Source organism: Barbus barbus (genome assembly GCF_936440315.1).
Source record: "Barbus barbus genome assembly, chromosome: 13".
Taxonomy (NCBI): domain Eukaryota; kingdom Metazoa; phylum Chordata; class Actinopteri; order Cypriniformes; family Cyprinidae; genus Barbus; species Barbus barbus.
In genome coordinates, this window is record NC_136741.1 from 23,824,990 (window position 1) to 23,840,181 (window position 15,192).

The 15,192-nt window shown below is 35.3% G+C and overlaps 1 protein-coding gene across 7 annotated transcripts in view; it reads left to right on the top strand.

Annotated features, from left to right (window-relative positions):
• Nucleotides 1-2,174: 2,174 nt before the first annotated feature.
• The window catches only part of rad18 (RAD18 E3 ubiquitin protein ligase), a 49,310-nt gene continuing 36,292 nt past the window's right edge, over nt 2,175-15,192 (top strand). For all 7 annotated transcript variants that reach the window (XR_013784995.1, XR_013784996.1, XM_079431958.1 and 4 more), the window contains exons 1-6: nt 2,175-2,355; nt 2,698-2,776; nt 2,897-2,958; nt 4,113-4,183; nt 11,599-11,939; nt 12,289-12,388. Coding sequence is in view for 5 of the 7 variants with exons in the window: in XM_079431958.1 (XP_079288084.1) it covers nt 2,305-2,355; nt 2,698-2,776; nt 2,897-2,958; nt 4,113-4,183; nt 11,599-11,939; nt 12,289-12,388 (704 nt within the window). In the remaining 2 variants the exon portion in view is untranslated. The remainder of the gene's footprint in view (nt 2,356-2,697; nt 2,777-2,896; nt 2,959-4,112; nt 4,184-11,598; nt 11,940-12,288; nt 12,389-15,192) is intronic.

Sequence of the window (15,192 nt, forward strand, 5' to 3'; positions counted from 1 at the left end):
TTGACGACTCCGTTTTCAACTCCGCCCCTGACTGCAAGCGGCTACTCTCGTTGACCACCGTCTGTAGCCGTGCTTCAAGTCGAACGCACCTTTTGATTGGCGCAGCTGCCACCATATGATCACATGTGCCATTAAAGTACCGAGAGAGCAAAACGAGACCAGCTGCCAAGGTCAGGCGCTGAAGCCTTGATGACGACACACTTTATTCTCATTGGTTAGATTCTGTGATGACAAGCACGAGTTTATTCTAACGATATTCCAATAATGCTCACAAATCTGTGTTTTTATAACGATATTCCAACAATGTATGTCACACATCCAAATCTAAAGTATACACTGGTGGACACACTCTGACGACCTGAGTACCCCATGATTTAATGATATCCACCTTGAGGACAAAATGGGCTTATTATTTTCTAAAAGGTTTTCATGTATCTTGGCAGTTAAGACTGCAGTCACACTTTGCTATCCATTACATTTTGCCCGTGTTCTGTGATCCACAAAAAGAGGCACCATTAGACATCTGAGAATATTGCCTTTCATGTTTAAGTGATTTGGAATGTGTAGCTGTATACTTACACTTGTCAGTCAGCCTCGTTTGTAATCATATTCATGCAAAATAAGCACCTGAACAGTGCAATTGAACCTCAAGGTAGCGTCAACATGTATTTTCATTTTCCATACTCTTGCACTTACTGTAGATTTGATGAGGATATATCGCTATCCAAGTAAACTCAGTGTGTAGCAAAAAGTGTTTGTTAGTGCATACTGTACGAAAACTTCTTAATTTTGTTATTAAGTAAAGAACAATATTCAGTTTAACAAATCAATGGGATCCTGTCCTTCTCATAAGTCTAAATATCACCCTAGTTTTCAGTCAAGTGACCGTCTCGAAGACCTGAAGGGCAAAATATCCATAGAACTGCTGCACAAGCAGCCCTTTAAAGATGAAAAACTATTTTTCATCTGTTTCCCAGCCACAAATATTTAGATCACCTCTCAAAAGAATAAAACAAAGGTATTTCCAGGTGGGCGTTCCAATAAGGATGTGACGTCACGTGAAGTGAGCGGTCATGCCCTCAAGTTTCTTTGCAATATTATTACTCTACAAATTCCCATTCACACGGAATGTCTTTATTTGGTATGTACTCTAACCTTTCAGCAAACATACACAGAACAGATTTACTTTATAAGCACTGCTTGTATTCACAGATACTTTTTATTTTCTTTATCCTTGACGTTCAGAGAAACAAGATAGAGGAACGATGTGTGTTATTCCAGAGTGTTTGAGGTGCATATTCATTCAGTCTCATACTTTCTTACACCTGGCTATGATCACTTATTCAGTTTAGTGGCACTCTGTGGGCTGTGGAGCATCACCTTCACTGTCACATGCCAAAATATTTATAATAGTGCAATTGTATTACTAAGTAAACATAGCATTATTAATCATCAATTATAAGGATTAATATTAGGATTAGAATATGGCCTTTTGACTTCTTCCAGTATTCCATAACATTAGCCATAATTCATTCTCTACTATTCTGTGAAATAAATCCACTTATTAAAGGATCATGATCAGGCCTGCATTACTAAACCACATCTAATTATTTATTACATTAATTATGACTGTATTTTTCTCTAAATGTTACAAATACAATTAGTTTGTATTTATATTAACATATAACATTTAGGAATTATTTGTTGTGAAATATTGGAATTTAAAAGCAATCATATAAGATGTATCATATTATATTTTAATTGAAGGATTCTACACTTTATTACGTTAATCTTTATTATTTTATTAAAATCTAACCTTAGCAATTATGCTTTCCTTAGTAAAATCATCATGGAAATCAATCTCAAAAAAAACATAATCATTAGGCTACCGCAGTTGTTTCTACAATAACACTCGTTAATGATGCTTGATGCTTTTTAAACAAACTAACAAACAAATGTCAAATTCTCTGAAAGATTCTTACAGTGTTTTGAAACTTCTAGCCTATAATAATTTATTTTGAATTTACAAAAGTAAAAAAAAAAATGTTTTGTATAACGCTACGATTTTGGCAGAAACTATGGTTACCCATGTTTTTTATTTTATTATAAACATTATATAAAAAGTCCCATGGTATTTTTTTTTTTGTAAATATTGTGTCATGCTCTTGTTACGTGTTTCAACCGGAAGTGACGCTATTGTAGGAAGTGTTTAGCAATGCGCGGGAGTGGATTGTTTCTAGAGTTCATATTAATTTTCATCTTTCATCTAAATCAAGATAATAGTAGCACAGGGATTTGCACAGAATGGCTCAGCTAAACGAAGTGGACTTACCGCCGAACCTGTCATGTCTGAAAGTACGTTCAGTTATTCAACTGCAAAGATTATCTTCTACCATTGTGTTATTTGCCGCTCACGTGTTGAAGTTTATATCTCGATTTCTAACGCATCTCACAATTTTTTGTTTTTTTAAGTTAAACGTCTTACTTCAGTTGTTGTTTTACTGAAATAAAACCCCAAATCTGTTCACGATGTCATTATGTTCTTGTTTTATGTCCACTGCTTTCCTGATATTGATCAGAATGAACTGCGTTGCAAGGGTTTATACAGTGTCACAGTGCCATATATATAATAGTCATAAATCTGGATATTCCCAGGTTCGTTGACATCAGATCTTGTTTATTTTTTGTCTGTGTCAGAGCATAGACACCCTCCTCCGTTGTCCCATCTGCTTTGAGTTTCTCAACATCACCATGATGACCCAGTGTTCTCATAACTGTAAGTATACTTCTGCAGTTCAGTTTCTAAACGTTTGATATGTATGATGTATTTACTGCCATAATTGCTTTCAGCAAAATACTAAGTCATTGCTTCTTTTTCTTTTTGCTGTTCCAACAGTTTGTTCTCTGTGCATACGGAAGTTTCTGATCTATAAGTTGTTGTGTCCTGTTTGTAACTTGGTGAGTCTCATGTCAAAATAATCTAAACATGACTGTCAAACCTTCCTGTCATACTCCAGTTAATCCTCCACTGGATTAGCCACAGGATGTTTACATTGAAATCTCTCTCTCCATATATATATATATATATATATATATATATATATATATATATATATATATATATATATATATATATATATATATATATATACAGTGAGGTCAATAAGTATTTGTTCACCCTGTGATTTTGTAAGTTCTCTTACTTAGAAATCATGGAGGGGTCTACAATTTTCAGCATAGGTGCATTTCCACTGTGAGAGACAGAATCTAAAAAAAAAAATCCGGAAATCACATTGTATGATTTTTTTAACAATTTATTTGTGAATTACTTTGTCAAATAAGTATTTGATCACTTGAGTCAAAATTTTTTAATATTTGGTACAGAAGCCTTTGTTAACAATTACAGAGGTCAAACGGTTCCTGTAGTTCTTCACCAGGTTTGCACACACTACAGGGTGATCAAATACTTATTGACCTCACTGTATATATATATATATGAAGGAATGAACAAAAACAGTACAATTGGTAATGTTGTGAAATATTATTACAATTTAATATTTTTTATTTTTTAATATATTTTAAGAGATAAACAGTGTTGCATGATCCTTAATTTTTTTTAATTGCTTAATAGTGCTCAATAATTTTTTTTTATCAATGTGTAATCATTTTATGCTGCTTAATATTTTTATGCAGAAAATAAAAAGTGAATACTCTTATTATAATACAGCCAGCATGCACCAAATTGATCAAACGTGACAGTAAATATATTTATAATGTTACAAAAAAATATATTTTAAGTAAATTGTTTAATGAGCTTGTTCTCTCAACATTAATGAAAAGATCCATTGTTAATCTTTAAGCACTAATAATAATTGCAAATCAGCGTATTAGAATTTAGAATATTTGTTTTTATTTTTTATTACTGTATTTTTGATCAAATTCATTTAGCCTTGGGAAGCATAAGAGAGCTCTTTCAGAAACATTTTAAAATCTTAATTATTATTAACTCCTGTCTTCTACATATAAACATTGCTGACTGTTATTGCAGTTTAATGAAGTCATTAGTTTGAGGGTTTAGGACACTTTCCATTAATCTTAATTTCTCTTTGCAGCCATCAACAGAACAGGACCTAAGGAACAACAGATTATTAGATGACTTAGTTCAGAGCTTCCAAGCAGCAAGGTAAAGTTTTTTTTTTTTCTGTTTTAAATATAACCATTTATTTCATACATTTATAAGGATGTGTTATACAGCATGTGTTCTGCAGATTCTGCAGCTTTGCATATTGCATTGTTTTGGGGAAAATATGGAATGCTGCAGAAGTTTTAAACATGGTAAAATATGTTTATACTGTAATCCAGTCACTTTGTGAATGAATAGTGATTAATTTCTGCAGGACTAAAGAGCTTTCTGAGGAGTTCTATGGCTGCAAATTAGGTGTGGGTCTGAATAGCAGTCTTATAGAAAGTCATTGGGGGTTAATTAGTGGGTAGTGATAAAATTGAACAGGAAAAATGTATTAATTCTAATTTAATGGAAAATACAGGTGAAGGTAGTTAGTTTTTGATAATGGGCAGAGTGAGAGGTCAAGTCATATTCAGCCAAAGGATTTTATCTCAAAAAGTAAAGGTTGAATCTGCTGCTTCTCTCGTTCTGCATACATGTGAAAAGCCTTGGTGGATACGACTAAATATACTATTTTTATAAAACTCATATAAATGTTGGTTATCTGATTAATACTGTTCTCATTTTTGTCTGTCTTTCTAACATTAAGATTCAGCTACAAAGTCCCAGACATTCTGATTGTCAATGAATGTTTTATCACAGGGTTTTGTTGGAGTTGACATCAAACATGTTTTTCGTGTGAATAATGTATCAACTTATGCTTCAGTTCTATTATGTGCATTTTTAAGCTATTGCTCTTTCAATGCTACATTTGTTCTTGTTCAGAGAGTGTGCAGCTGCAGTCCTGAAGAAGGCAGGTAGACGATAAACAACCATCCGATTGCACAGCGTTACTTTAAATCTGTTAACTTTAAAGTTTAAGATTGTTCTAACTTGCCTGAAGGTATCAGAAAATCAGCTAATTTATTAGAATTTTAAGAGATACAGTTGTTTCTTATTGTTCAACATCTCATGACAAACTGGAACATGTAACGTCCTAGCCTGCCATGAGATTGTGGATTTGCTTTAACAATCAAGTAGGATTTTATTTTCAATATTCGGGTCTATACCTTTGGCATACTTCACCTGCTGCAGGACTCAAGGAGCTGTTCTGCCTTGCTTCTCTTCAAGCAGTCTTAAGTTCTCAGACTGTAGACATACAGTTATATAAAGTCTTTAACTTAAAGTAATCAAGGAATGTTTTTTTTAAAAACATTATTTTACCTACTATCTTCCAACTTCTCCCCACACGTGTACCTCACATTGAATGTAAAAGTGCAAAGTAGTGAACAGCTAGAGCACTCAGTAGATTTTATTTGCGATATTGTTTTTTAATTCAGTCTCTCGAGGTGCCATCAATCTCCTCTGTATTGTGTGCCTGTGAGTGTTCCTAATATAGTTGGTTGGTAGAGTTTCAGATGGCCATCGGGATGAAGAGAGAGGTGCCTTATGGGACAGTGTTTTAATTTCCTGTTTTCCCTCAGTGATGATGTCAAAGGCATGTGTCATCTTTTAGGACAGGACATTGGGGACAGTTATAAAGGCCTTTAATATAGATATATGCTTTTATTTTTATTTGCATTTCTTTGGCTATTGTATCTTGGATAGAATATTGTTTGTGAATTGTGATTTATTACATTCATATATAGTATGTATATTTTAAGAATAAATGGAACAGTCATAGTTCAGGAGAACTGATATTTTGAATCTCATACTGTCTTGCACCAGCTGGGAAACTGTCACTGAGTGGAATGGGAATGCTAATGAATAGGTTTCTCCCGATATTATAGAGCTGCTTTGTCTCAATGAATGCAATTAGCCTTGTCTTTCCAGGTCTGATTATCGACGACTCTGAGCTACTGCTGTTGCAAGCTCACTGTCCTTCTCTTGCTGTTGGAAGAACAAAGAGCTTCCAAAGAGATCCAAGGTTTCTGAAATTTCAAACTTGGAAAGCCTGGTTTTTTTTTTATGTCTTTTGTAGGCTTTAAGATGTTGACCACAGTATTTTTTGCAGCTATAGCCTGCTTGAAAGCTACAGAAATTCATTTTTTTTTAAACTCCTAAATCGTATAATTGGTTTTAAGCTTAGAATGATATACTTTTCAATCATGGCTATTATTTCGTGAGGGGTTTTTTATGGTCTTGGCTGGGTAGATAGTTAAGCCTGTAGTTATAAGACTGCAGTTGATTTTTAAAAGCATTACTGAAGAAAGGCCCAAAAAATTAGAACAGTTTGTTATTCATTAGTTAAAGGCAGGGCTCTACAGTGCGTTTGCGACTGAAAACTACTGCGTGCGACTATGAAAAAATATTTAGGTGCACCGAGTGCGACTGACCCGATCAGCGTATTTGTGTTTGCTCTGAGTGAGCTCTAAAGGTTTCTAACGTACTTGCGTGTTTTTGCAGCGTTGAGTAATGTATCACAGACATATTCTCTCATTATAACAAAAAGAGTGTAAAATAAGAGATTGTAAGGAGCTTCGTTGATTATAATGGAGTTTTGTGAGATCGCGAACTAAGATGAGTGACAGCTTTTAATCAGAATCAGAATCAGAAAGAGCTTTATTGCCAAGTGTGTTTGCACACACAAGGAATTTGTCTTGGTGTTATGAGCTTCCAGTACAGAAAGTACAAACATAGTGCAGACAACATATAATTAAGTTGATAAAGAACACTAATGAAGAGAATATACAATAATTAAGAATAACAATAGTAATAAAAATAAAAATATACAGAAAAGAGACATGACCATAGACAGAACTGTGAATGTGCATGTGTCCTATGTACAGATGAAGGTTTGATGGGTTATTTACAGATGTACAGTACCGGGGTGTGTTATGTGTTGTTCAGGTGGGATACGGCCTGGGGGAAAAAGCTGTTCTTGTGTCTGGCTGTTCTGGTGCTCAGTGATCTGTAGCGCCGGCCAGAGGGCAACAGTACAAAGAGAGAGTGAGCTGGGTGTGAGGGGTCCAGAGTGACTTTCTTAGCCCTTTTCCTCACTCTGGAGGTGTAAAGTTCTTGGAGGCTGGGCAGAGGGGCACCGATAATCCTCTCAGCAGTCCTAACTGTCCGTTGTAGTCTTCTGATGTCTGTTTTGGTAGCTGAACCAAACCAAACAGTTATAGAAGAACATAGGACAGACTCGATGATTGCAGAGTAGAACTGTTTCAGCAGCTCCTGAGGCAGGTTGAACTTCCTTAGCTGGCGGAGGAAATACAGCCTCTGCTGGGCCTTTTTCGCAATAGAGTCAATGTGATTGTCCCACTTCAGGTCCTGGGAGATGGTGGTGCCCAGGAATCTGAATGACTCTACTGAAGTCACAGTGCTGTTCATGATGGTGAGTGGGGGGAGAGCAGGGGGGTTTCTCCTGAAGTCCACTATCATCTCCACAGTTTTGAGCGTGTTCAGCTCCAGGTTGTTAAGGTTGTTTTAATGATTATTAAGGGAGTTTGCAAATGTGATATTGATTTAATACAACAGTTCATTAAACAAGAAATTAATATTAAGTGACTTATATTGTCTGACTACAACACTATTGCCTTATTTTGCTCTATTTCAGCAACGAAAATAGTTTCAAACAAAGTCTCAGCCAAGCCGCTGCGCATCTCCATTCAAACACAGCGGTGCTTTGTTTATGAATGAACTGCGTTTTTAAACTAATCTAGTGAGTCAATGATTCAATGACACATAAAGACAGTCACGTTCTTCATTCCTCAATGAATCAGTTAAATGAATGATTCAGTGATAAAATCAGTGACATACCGCCACCTACTGGCAGTTTTAGTTTAATTTTTAACGTATCTTTTCAGTTATTTAAATCATTTAATATTTCTACATTCAAAATTATATATTTAAAACATTAACCTCAACATGAATTTATGAATTTAATTGCACTTATGCAACCTCTGAGCCTCATTAAACATCTGAAAATACACCTACAAGCCACTTGTGTGTTCTTCTGTGCCACCTCTGTAGTACAAATTTATTTCTTAAATACTGTTTCTTGAATATTTCTTGAAATTCTTAAATAATTTAATTTCATTGGTATCTTATTCTACTTCTTATTCTACTTGCTTTTATTCTGTTGTTTTAATTAGAAATGATAAAAAAGCTTATAAATATATATATATATATATATATATATATATATATATATATATATATATATATATATATATATATATATATATATATATATATAATTTATTTTTTTTTTTTTTAATTTGAAATAAGATACTTTTACATACTTTTAATAAAGTTAGAAAAATGCCATTACAAAGGTAAAAACAAAATTCCCTGTAAATCACTTTGAGTCAAATATCACCTCGTAATGGGAAGGCTCATTTTTGATCAGAATTTTTGATTATTGACTTGAAGGTGCTCCTAAATGTTTTAAATTATGAGCACAAGTGCTCCTAAAAAGAAAAGTAAGCGTAGAGCCCTGGTTAAAGGGATCATATAATTTTTCCTAATAATGATTTATTTTATTTTTGCATGAGGCCTGCTTATAATGTTAGTCAAGGCTTTTTCCTCCAAGCAGTCATGATTTAGTTAGTATATAATCATGACAATTCTACCCTCTGTCTGACCCTTTAAAGGGCATGTTTTATTTTTTACTTTTTTGCTGCTTTGTCTTTAAGACTTTTACATAAAGGCCCTTAATATGGGTGTTTGTGATATTTCTAGTAGATTTCAATTCAGTATGAACAAGTTCATTGCACATTATGATTGCATCTGTAGTTGTTTTCAAAAAATTGACTGGCCATTCTTTCTGCTACCAATAAAGTTTAGTACTTTCCGCTCCTTTAAACACTTTAGACTGCTCTGTTCTTGATTCACAATCTTTCTTGATATTTTCATTTACTCTCTACTGACTCTTGCAAATAACCTGCAAACACACATTTGTTTATTAATTTCAGACTCCAGAGTTATGTTGGGATGTAGATCAACCAAGTGACTTTTTAACAAGTCGTGGTGCTATTCTGTAAATAGAGCTTTGTGAGCACACAGATCTTCAACAGATCACTGGAGCTGTGTGAAGTCCCCTCATGCTTCAAATGCTCCACCATCATCCCCATCCCAAAGAAACCCAAGATTACAGGACTTAATGACTACAGACCTGTGGCTCTAAAGTCTGTGGTCATGAAGTCATTTGAAAAACTGGTTTTGGCTTATCTGAAGGACATCACTGTTCCCTTACTGGACCCCCTGCAGTTTGCCTACAGAGCAAACAGGTCTGTGGATGATGCTGTCAACATGGGACTGCATTACACACTGCAACACCTGGACAGACCAGGGACTTATGTGAGGATCCTTTTTGTGGACTTCATTTGGGAAAATTCTCATCCAGCACCTGCACCATCAGCACTGGAGCTCCTCAGGGCTGCGCTCTCTCCCCACTGTTCTTGTCCCTCTACACCAACGACTGCACCTCTAAAGACCCCTCTGTCAAGCTCCTGAAGTTTGCAGACGACACCACACTGATCGGCCTCATTCAGGACGGTGATGAGTCTGCTTACAGACAGGAGGTTAAGGAGCTGGCTGTCTGGTGCAGTCTTAACAACCTGGAGCTCAACACGCTCAAAACTGTGGAGATGATCGTGGACTTCAGGAGAAACCCCCCTGCTCTCCCCCCACTCACTATCATGAACAGCTCTGTGACTGCAGTGGAGTCATTCAGGTTCCTGGGCACCACAATTTCTCAGGACCTGAAGTGGGACATTCACATTGACTCTATTGTGAAAAAGGCCCAGCAGAGGTTGTACTTCCTTCGCCAGCTGAGGAAGTTCAATCTGCTATAGGACTTGCTGAAACAATTCTACTCTGCCATCATTGAATCCATCCTCTGCACTTTAATAAATGTCTGGTTCAGCTCAGCTACCAAATCTGACCTCAGAAGACTACAGAAGGTACTCCGGACTTTTGAGCGAATCATTGGTACAACCCTTCCCACTCTCCAAGAACTGTACTTATCCAGAGTGAGCAAAAGGGCTGGTAAAATCACTCTGGACCCCTCACATCCAGCACACTCCCTCTTTGAACTGTTGCCTTCTGGTCGACGCTACAGAGCTCTGAGCACCAGACATAGGAACAGTTTCTTCCCTCAGGCAATCCATCTCATGAACACTTGAACTCTTAACAATAAACATGAAACACACAACACGATCATACTTTTTATTTTACACACATACTTATTACATTTCAAATTTGCACCTAACATACCTATACATACTGAATTGTCTATTTTGTATATTGTATTTGTGCTATTTGGCACATTGTCCATTTTTGTATATTTGTACATTATTTATTTTAATTTTTAATCTGTGTCCTGTCCTGTTGCTGTCATTCTGTTGCACTGTGGAGCTACTGTCACTAAAACAAATTCCTCGTATGTGCAAACATACCTGGCAATAATGCTAATTCTGATTCTGATGTATTAAATTTCCCCTTTAACTTAACAAGAAGGATTGAGGCTTTTTTCCTTTTTTTCAGGGTATAATGGTTGAAGATGCTATTTTATATCTCTTTTTAGCTTTGGTCTGTTTGCCGCTAGATCTTTTCTAATGGCATTGACACATAAGGAAAAAAACTGACATCACCCTTTCAGATATTAATGTAGACCCAAAATGGTCACAGCCACATTAATACAGATTGGGGCACCTTGTTTCTTGTTCTTTTTTTTTAAGTGTTTAGTTTTACATGCATGTATGTGGACTAACGGTCAGACAAAGAGAAATAAAAGGTTTCAATATGGAAAGTAGCGTTTGCACACCTCATTGACTCCACTTTATGGCTCTGTAATGGGCTCATAGCCACTCTCTGCATTTGTTGGCTTTCCACATTTCTACTGGAATTGCGAAACCGACAGGTGCTTGCCTGCATTCAGTCTCTATCTCACTTCCTTTTATGTACTCTTATGTTCTCTTTCTCGCTCCTCTTGCCCTCCTGTCCTCCCCTTAAATTATTTTTCACGATTTCGTCTCTCACTCTCCCTCAGAAGGGAAGCAGAGATATTCGAAGGCTTACACATTGTATAGGGAAGCACAGTTTTGCTGTCAAAAACACTTTTGCTGACAAATTGTCACTTTAGTGGCTCACAGATGCTCAAACAACCTTTCTTTTTTGTCCTTGGCCCAGTTTATGTTCTTGAAGATTTTTTTGTCTTTTGATATTGCATATTGTATGTCCCTCACACACACACACACACACACCACATGGCCCAAAAGTATGTGGAAGCCCCTTTTATCCCTGCAGGTCTGCTGGCACAAAAACTCACACAAAAGAAATCTTTCTTGTGCATCAAATTAGTTTATTAGAATGATTTCTGAAAGTACATGTGACTGGACCAATGGCTGCTGAAAATTCAGCTTTGTCTTCACAGCACTAAACTAATTTTGAAAATATACTAAATACAATCTTTCTCATCTCACCAGGGAAAACTTGTGTCACTCAAATTTGGAATCGCCCCCTATTTCACCGGAAACCCCGGTTTTGATGATCAAAGGCAAAGCAGCAAGACAGAAGGGCCTCAGAAAGGACACAAACACCCTCAGTCATTTTTTCCAGAAGAAGACCCCTGTGACTCCCTCATCAGAGGCCCAAACAAGTCGTAAGCTTCACGTGCCAGTCAAATCAGAACCCATGGAGGTGTGTTTACAGCAGCTAAGTAACATCAAGCAAGAAAATGTGGAGGATCCATTGGGAATGGTGAAAGACGAAAAGTTGGATGTAACTGCTTTTCCTTCCACATCACACAATAAGCCACTGGATAAAGGTGATGTGCATGACATGCTATTTTGTTGAATTTATATTGTAAGAAATAAACACGTATAGTAGTTAAATGTTAAACGTAATTGGTTTGTCTATCAGTCTATTACATTGTTTATCCCTTAATGCATTGATAATGGGTTGTCCACTGATGCATTGATTTTTCTTCATAATAAGTGAATTAATTATATATATATATATATATATATATATATATATATATATATATATATATATATATATATATATTTATTTATTTATTTATTTATTTAGAGCGGTGACACCATTTTAAAAACATCTTTGTAATTTTGTGCTGGTTATAATAAGCAATAATTTGTTAATAATGTGTGTTGCAGTGGAATGCCCTGTCTGTGGAGTTGGTGTGCTCGAACAGCACATTAATAAACATCTGGATATGTGCTTGAGCAGAGATGATAAGAAGGAGGGATTGAGAAGGTATGGAGAAAATATGTCCCATAATGCAATATTACAGTGTGAAGTTTGACAGTGCAAATTATCTGATTGTTTAGAGGAAGCATGCTGTTAGTTGACCTGCTGTTCTTCAAAATCAGAATCCACTTTTTGTCAAGTTATTACTTGTTTATATTGTTTACATGCAGTAATTCAATAAATAAGAAATTAATACTGAACAAGTGATATTTCAGACACAAAATGGCTTTGTTTTTGATGAAAGTAGTTTCAAAAGAATCTAAACCAGGATCAAACATTCAATGTAGCAAATGCGGACTAAGAGAGTGATGTAAACGGCAAAACACTTCAAATATAATTTTCTGTTTCTCTTCTACCTTTCATCTCTAAGGTGATGGGAAAAAATTGTCTCTTTACAACTCCAGTCGTTTTTAACTAATAATCACATCTATGAGACTCTTCAATCAGGCTTTAAATCACTGCATAGTACTGAAACTGCCCTTGTAAGAGTTCTTAATGATATTCTAATGGCCACTGATTCTGGTGATTCTGTTATTTTAGTTATGCTGGACCTGTCTTCAGCCTTCGACACTGTTGATCATGCAATTCTCATCTCTCGCTTGGAGTCTTATGTGGGTCTGGGAGGGGCGGTATTAAATTGGTTAAAATCTTTCCTAACAAATAGAACTTTCTCAGTTAAAATAGGAAATTTAACTTCCTCTTTACGCAAGCTAACCTGTGGTGTACCTCAGGGGTCTGTTCTTGCACCTACTCTCTTTTCTCTCTATCTACTTCCCTTGGGGTCCATCTTTAGGAAACACGGCATTTCTTTCCATAGTTACGCTGATGATATGCAAATCTATCTGCCTCTGACCACGGAAAAAAAGCATGTTCTTAATAGTTTATCAGCGTGGCTGGATGACGTAAAATCATGGCTCTGAAAAAATTTCCTTTTCCTAAATTCAGATAAATCGGAAGTTATTGTTTTTGGCCCCTCTGAAACTAGAACACAAAACATACCTAATCTTGAGTTCTTAAATTTTGCTTTACATTTAAATTTAAAAAGTGCGAAATCTGGGTGTGGAAATCGACAACGGCTTGAAATTTGACAGACAAATCAGCTCTGTAGTGGGCTCTAGTTTTTTTTTTATCTTCGCTCTCTCTCTAAAATTAAAACCTTTCTTTCTAACGCCTCTTTAGAGGTTGCTATCCACGCCTTTATTACATCTCGGCTGGATTACTGCAACTCTCTATATTATGATGTTTCAAAGACTCAAATTTCCCATTTACAAGTCGTTCAAAATGCAGCAGCTAGATTCCTGAAGGGAAATTTTATCATGTTACACCCCTTCTGAGATCTCTACATCGGCTACCTGTTCAGTATAGAATTGAATATAAAATTTTTATTACTTGTCTATAAATCTTTAAATAATCTTGCACCATTTTATCTGACGGACTTACTCCACCCGTACACTCTTAGGTGAGGACTTAGATCGGGAAACAAATTCCTCCTTCAGATTCCCAGAACCTGCTTGGAAAAAAAAGGGGAAATAGAGCCTTTGAAGTGGCTTGCCCCACTCTGTGGAATAATCTCCCGACCCAAATTAAAATGGCTTCCACTTTATCTGAGTTTAAATCTGCTCTCAAAACTCATTTGTTTGTCTCGGCTTTTAACATGTAATTTATCCTGTTCTTATTGTCTCTAAATGATTATTGATTGTGTTTCTTTCTTGTGTATCTATATTGTAATTATTGTACAGCACTTTGTGTGCTTTAGAAATAAACGGAACTTGAAATATCTTGAAACACCATTTGTCCAATCAAATAAGTGGAGCATAACTAATGGCTATATATAATTAAATTCACTTTTCTTGAAAGTAGATTGTCCTAAAATCATGGCATTCAGCTTTTAATGTTGTCGTCTTTTCTAAAATCTTTGCAAAAATTATTGTATTGTTATTTGTTTATCTATTAATATTAATATGTTTATTATTATTATTATTTGTTTATTTCATTTATTTAAAAATAAAAAAATTAAGTCTACCAAGGGGTGGGTTTTAAATTTGTCCATCTGATTTTTGTTTTGTACTACTGTTCCACAAAATAAAACTCAATAAACAGTTGTTAACAAAAAGAAAGTAGATTGTCCAGATTGTGTGCGCAGATGTCTGACAATCTCAGCTTTCTTAGACCTGTATATTTTTCTACCTAATCAGGGACCCTTTACAATCATGTATTTAAAAAAAAAAAAAAAAATCTTATTCTTGGATGTCTAAGTTAGTTGAATGAAGTTTAACAAATGAACTGATTGTGGCTGAAACAACTTTTCTTGAATAGATTGTTTAAAAAATTGTTCTGTGGTGAATAATTATGGGCACTTGAAAAGTAGTTGAAGAGTACTCGTGGTTAAAGAATGGATTAGGTCCTTATTAAATAATGTTCCCTATAGATTATAGCTTGTCTTCATCCCTTCCCCCTTTACTGGGACTCCCCCTTTTCTCCTAGGGTTGCCACTAACGACTATTTTTATTTCGATTAATCTATCGACTGATTAATCTAAAGGATTAATTTCCCACAAAAAATCAACAATTTTACTTAAGAATATTTTATTAAACCAAATGAAATCCAAATTTCGATGAAATCCTTTTTTAAAGCAAAAGTAAAGTGCAACAGAGTGCAAGAAGTGTCCATCTCATAATCAAATCATTGAAATCAAAGTTCAGTATTATAGTGTAAGAATGACAACATATCCACGTGTTCTAGTAAAATTATAATCAAAAAACACTTTTTAAAGGAGTGTTTACCAGAAATATTATTTACCAGAATTTATT